The following is a 6,000-nucleotide window of genomic DNA, read 5'->3' as shown; positions in this document are numbered from 1 at the left end:
TTCTTTGTGGTTTTTTTTTCCAGTTTCTCGTGACACAGGCTTCAACTCACCTTGCCCTCCGACTGTCTGCGGCTCCCTGTACAAGCTCATTACACAGAAGGAATGAACCCAGGCTACTATGAAGACTGTCCATCAGTCCCCAGCCTCCCCTCATCCACAGCCTCTCTCCTAAAGAGACCGCGAGTCGAAGGCCTTTATCTGACCGAGAGAACTCTCAGCTGCTCCTGCCCTCAAACAGAAGGCCACAGGTCAATTCTATACATCAAGGAGAACTCTTTGCATTTGAGAGCTGTAGGAACTATGGGTGGATGAGTGTAACTCCGGTGGGTGGGCTGTTTTCGGAGACAAGATGCGAGCAAGGAAACCATACACAAAGTGTGGGTATATTTGGTCAGTTTGAGGCAAGCAGAGAGAAAGGTTTGGGCACTCTATAAAAAACAAGGGTCTGAAATCCAAACTTCTGATAAGGCCACAGTGAGGAGATTCCCAGCAGTGGGGAGTCCAGGATGCTGGCACCTAACTTGCCACAGGCCTGCAGGGTGGTGCGCCCAGGTGAGAGGCAGGCGAGGCAGGGCCTGCGCCTCTCACAGGTCCATGTCTGGGCCTCCTGAAGATGTCTTCAGCGGCACCGAGTCAAATCCGTCAGGAGTCCTCTGAAAGAGAGATGGGTGACAGGAGCTGGCTGCTGCACAGGGGCAAATTAGGGGACAAAGAGGAGAGCCGGAAACCAGGTGACAGAAGGAACCCTCCGGACTTCCCGCTCTCTGGGGCTTTGTGGGAACATAGGAACAGGCATGAGTCGTTCTCTGGTCCTGCTGCCTACAGGCTCAGGGAAGAAGAAGATCTTGGCTCCTGGTTTGCATCTTTGCTTAGTTCTAGAGATCCTAGACGGACCCAAGGGGTCTGTCTCCCTAACGCCTAGGCTTGCACTGGTTGGAAGGGAAAACCACGAAGAGCCAAGTGGGCCGCGGGAGTCACCCTGACAAGTCAGCGCAAAGGATTAGACGCAGGCATTGGACACCTACTGCCACCCCTTCTTCTACGCGCTTCCTGCCTCCTCCCGTCCTCTCTCACCCGTCCCACTCACACCTGTTTGAAAGACTCCCTTGTGCAGCAGTCAGGTGTGTGTTCGGCCCCGGAGGAACTGTTTGGGTGCCCTCTGCTGGCCCTACGCCCAGAGACGGTGGTGTCTATGTTGCGTTTATGAGCTTCACACTCACCAGACCCACCCACACAGAGCCAGCCAGCCCAGTTCAGAATTACATACCGGGCGCAGTTTAGACTTGGCTATGACTCAGCCCCTCAGGACGGGGCCCACACACTGTGGGGATAGCACCCTCCACTGGATAAAGGCTCTGAGAGCCTTGTTTCTATCAGAAATTGACTGAACCTGGAGACGGCCTCCCCTTCACTCAAAAAAAAAAAAAAAAAAAAACAACCAAAACCAACCTCTCCCCCCCTCTCATTGTGTGTGTGTGTGTAAAACACAGGGACTGTTCAATACTCCTTCTGGAAATTAAAAGGCCCTAACAATCTATCTCCTAGAATACACAGGAGGAACGAGCAGAGTGAAGCCCTGGCCCCAGGGAGGAGAGTATTGACATGTATACAGAAGGAAGAAGGTGGTGTTTTTTTTGGAGAGGCTAGGGCAGTGCTGGGAGCTGGGATCAGAGCATAGGTCTTAAATGGAGTGGGGCCACTCAGTGTCCCAGTGTCCTCTCTACCCCTCTAGCGGACCCCCAGTTCACTTCCAGCCCCTCTCTACCTTAGAGGTAAAGGATTTGATCTTCCCGAAGAGTGTCTTCTTGCTGGTAAAGATGAGATCGTCTTCCACGTCCTCTCCTTCCATGATGGCACAGCTGTCAGCTGCTGGCAGGTCGCAGTCTTTGAGGGTAGCATTCATGACCAGTTTGGAGTATTTGTATTCTAGTCTGTGAAACAAGGCAAGATACGGGAATGTAGGAGTGAGGGGAATGATTGGGCTACAAAATGATAGCCCCTCCCTCCCTCCCGTCATAGGTGAGGAGACGGAAGCCTTATGAAAGGGTGTGAAGGATATAGGTGAACAGAAGGAATCTCGGCTTTTTCTTTTTCTTCCTTTCTTTTCTTTTTTAAAGATTTATTTATTTATTATGTATACAACATTATGCCTCCATGTATGCCCGCACGCCAGAAGAGGGCGCCAGATCTCATTACAGATGGTTGTCAGCCACGATGTGGTTGCTGGGAATTGAACTCAGGACCTCTAGAAGAGCAGGCAGTGCTCTTAACCACTGAGCCATCTCTCCAGATCCCTTTCTTTTTCTTTTTTAGTTTTTAGAGACAAGATTTCTCTGTGTAGCTTTTGGAGCCTGTCCTGAAATTTGCTCTGTAAACCAGCTGGCCTCAAATTCACAGAGATCCACCTGCCTCTACCTCCCGAGTGATAGGATTAAGGGCGTGTACCACCACCACCACCTGACTTGGCTTATTCTTTAAGGCTGGCTGTTTCTCAAAACAGAAATATCGAAATTATAAAGTCATGCTTTGTTTATTTGTTTTTGGTTTTTATGAGACAAGGTTTCTTTTTTTTAAAAAAATATTTATCATGTATACAATATTCTGTCTGTGTGTATGCCTGCAGGCCAGAAGAGGGCACGAGACTCCATTACAGACGGTTGTGAGCCACCATGTGGTTGCTGGGAATTGAACTCAGGACCTTTGGAAGAGCAGGCAGTGCTCTTAACCACTGAGCCATCTCTCCAGCCTGAGAAAGGTTTCTTATAGCCCAGGCTGACCTGGGGAATTGATACATAGCTGGAGGATGACCCTAAACTCTGTCCTCTTGCCTCGACTTCCCAAGTGTTGGGATTAGCGGCGTGTAACTCTATATTTTTGCATTGCTAATAAACACAACAAATTAAAAACATTGTCCTTTTTTTTTGTTGGATTTTTGAATCCTGGTCTCTTGCATGCTAGGTAAGCACTGTCACTGATCTATAACCTCAGCCCAAGGATACTCCTCCCTTCCTTCCTTCCTTCCTTCCTTCCTTCCTTCTTTCCTTCCTTCCTTCCTATCTTTTTTCTTTTTGAGACAGAGTCTCATTATGCAAACCAGGCTGGCCTCAGACTCACAGAGATCTACTTGTCTCTGCCTCCTAAGCACAGGCATTAAAGACCTGCACCACCAGACCTGGCTTGGATTTTCTTTAGCGAATTTTAGATAGCCATCCCTGCTAGATGAAGGCCTACAACGGATGAGAGTCTTTAAAAGTCTCTGGCCAATCATAGGGTCAATCGCCAACTCCAAAGAAAATTCTCAGTAACATCCTCAGATGCTTTTCCTGCTCAAGGGTCCAACCCCGACGTCCCCCGGACTCCAACCCCCCACCATGTACTTTTGATTCTTCTTCCAAAAGTAGCAGGTCAGGACGGTGAGCAGGATGGCAGTGCAGGTGCCCGCAGAGATGCCCACTTTTAGCCAGAAATCTATTGTCTTGCAGATGGTGACTCTCTGCTCGGGCAGGGAGATGCCCCCGGAACACAGCTTTGGTTCCCGCCACATGTAGGTCGTCTTCTGTTGGGGAGAAAAACGGGAACCTCAGAACTCGCCATCTCTCCACTCCGGGATGTCCCCAAGCAGAGGGTGACATACCTGAATCCCAGCCACACAACTGCTCACAAAAGTGTGATAGTCAGAGGCTGAGCAGAGGGGACAAGCAGCCGCACTCTCCCATAGGAAGTGGAAGTTACAGCCGTCGCAGGTCCCATCGGAGCACATGCTAGCAAAGCAGATAGGAGATGGCGGCGTTGCCGCATGAGGGGTTGGTGGAAGGTCTGGTTGGATGCCCGTTTCACTTCTTGCCTAACTCATCTTCTCTCTCCCCCAAATCCTTCCCTCAACCTGCCCTTGACTCAGGTGTTCCCTCTTTCCCTCCTCCTTCCCTCCCTTCTTCCTGCCTCCCTTCCTTGCTCTCTTCTTTCTGAGACAGGGTCTCACTCTTTAGTTCAAGCAGGCCTTAAGCAATGCCGTGTCTTGGCCTCCCACATGCTGGAAATGTACGGATGAGCTACCATGGCCAGCTTGCGAGTTTGGTCTCCAGTTTCCCCACCTGCTTCTGCTGACATCAAATGAGCACTCAATTGGAGATGCCTGAGTCTAGCACACTCCCAACTCCTAAAAGCCTCCTGTCCTCCCCGTGGACATTTTACAGTAGCCACTTTCCTACAGCTCCCTGGCGGAGGGATTGTAGTTGAGATGGAGGCAATGCACTGGCCTAGACAAAATAAATAAATAAATAAAATAAAATAATAAAAAAAAGGGACCTCCTTCAGCGAAGGGAAGTCTATGGAGATCCTTCATATTTCTCCCTGCCCCAGCTCAAACCGGCCCCAGTAATATGCAAAAATGTCTTGGTCCCACGCCTGGTTCCTGGATAAGCTCTGTACTTTGCTGAGTGTGATATTCACATTGATAAGGAGCCTTTCTTTCTCCTTGCAGACCACCCAATGGTAAGGAAGCTCTTCTTCTCTGCTTCCACATCATCCGCAGATCAAACTACCCTGTCCCCTCCCCAGCTCTGAGACAAGGTCTCACCGTGTCACCCCAGTGACCTGAAATTTGATACGTAGATCAAGCTAGTGTCCAACTCAGAGATCCACCTGCCTCTGCCTCCCAAGTGCTGGGATTAAAGGCGTGTACCACCACCACACCTGGCTTATTTTTTGAGTTAAGATCTAGGGGCCATGACTGTGTCCCCAAGGGCCCATGAATGTCTCTACAATAATTTTTCCCCCTTTTAAATAATCTCCGGGCCTTGGGATGGAATGAGTCCAAGGCTGTGGCTTGTTTTGCCTCCCTGTCCAGGGATTACCTGGGGAGCCTCAGGGTGCCAGGAGCAGCTTTCATGGGGTTGCACCTGAGACGGATGGTAGTTGATCTTCCGGAACTGCAGGACTGGGTCACATCGTTGGATCTGCAGTGAAAGCCAACACCATGAGGGAAGGAACCATGCCACTGTAATTGGGGAGCCACAATACGGAGTCAACATGGGTGATCCTTCACTGGCCCAGTAAGACCTCAGGTGCTAGCTTGACAAACAGGGAAGGCCAAACTTTGGTCTTTATGTGGAGAGAGTGGGGACCAGGGAGATCTACTCAAGCAGGCAATGCATGGCTGGCCTAAGAAAGAAAAGGCTAGTGCATGCTGGGACCTCCTTCAGGAAGGGATGTCTGTGGAGACCCTCCATAATTCTTCCCGCCCCAGTGCATAATAACCCCAGTAAAATACGAAAGACCCAGGTCAAGTTACAGCCAGCATTTACTCTGATGACTGGTAGCCCTAGACCTCAGACCTGCTCAGACTTGACAAGTAGGAGGTGGATAGAGAGGGAGGGGTGCAGATTTGTGAGAGGGTCCAAGGTTTCACCGGCCTCAGCCTGGTCTCTCATCCTCACCTGAAAAAGAAGATCACGTCCGGGATTCCTGAGGTCTCTGGGCGGAAGAGTTCAGCTGGGGAGTCGATTCCTTCCAAAGTCATGTCTGTCGACACCCCTGTCAAATCAGAGCTTCCAATTAGCTCTCTCTTGTAGCATTAGCTGGCAACTACTTCGGTGCTCTCAAGGGCTGTCAACCACCAACCTGCATTTCATCATATCGCCGAGTAGCTCACATCAAAGTGAACCCAAGGCTAATCAGAGAGCCAGGGGCACGTGGAATGGAGTTGAGTTGAAAACAAAGGGCCATGTGCATTTCAGTCTGTCTGTCTCACATTCTCTAACACACACACATACACCCAGACAGAGACACACAAGCAAACACACATACACACATAGAGACATACAAACAAACATACACACATAGGGAGACACAGAAACAAACACACAGAGACACACACAGAGACATAAACAAACACACACACACAAAGAGAGACACACACTTTTACACAGACACACACACATAAAAACACAGAGAGTGATAGAGATACACATATATGCACAAACACACAGAGAGATACACACA

General features: G+C 49.7%; 1 protein-coding gene across 2 annotated transcripts in view; it reads right to left on the bottom strand.

Annotated features, from left to right (window-relative positions):
- Window positions 1-362: 362 nt before the first annotated feature.
- Elapor1 (endosome-lysosome associated apoptosis and autophagy regulator 1) overlaps window positions 363-6,000 on the bottom strand; it is an 83,435-nt gene continuing 77,797 nt past the window's right edge. For both annotated transcript variants that reach the window (XM_048443511.3, XM_085677818.2), the window contains 6 exons: window positions 5,436-5,532; window positions 4,854-4,955; window positions 3,635-3,761; window positions 3,378-3,556; window positions 1,766-1,931; window positions 363-653 (listed from right to left, as the gene is read on the bottom strand). In XM_048443511.3, coding sequence (XP_048299468.3) covers window positions 585-653; window positions 1,766-1,931; window positions 3,378-3,556; window positions 3,635-3,761; window positions 4,854-4,955; window positions 5,436-5,532 — 740 coding nt within the window. In that variant the 3' untranslated portion in view covers window positions 363-584. The remainder of the gene's footprint in view (window positions 654-1,765; window positions 1,932-3,377; window positions 3,557-3,634; window positions 3,762-4,853; window positions 4,956-5,435; window positions 5,533-6,000) is intronic.

The sequence above is a fragment of the Myodes glareolus genome, chromosome 17, assembly GCF_982192425.1.
Source record: "Myodes glareolus chromosome 17, mMyoGla1.1, whole genome shotgun sequence".
Classification (NCBI taxonomy): domain Eukaryota; kingdom Metazoa; phylum Chordata; class Mammalia; order Rodentia; family Cricetidae; genus Myodes; species Myodes glareolus.
This window is presented reverse-complemented; position numbering and strand designations above follow the sequence as displayed.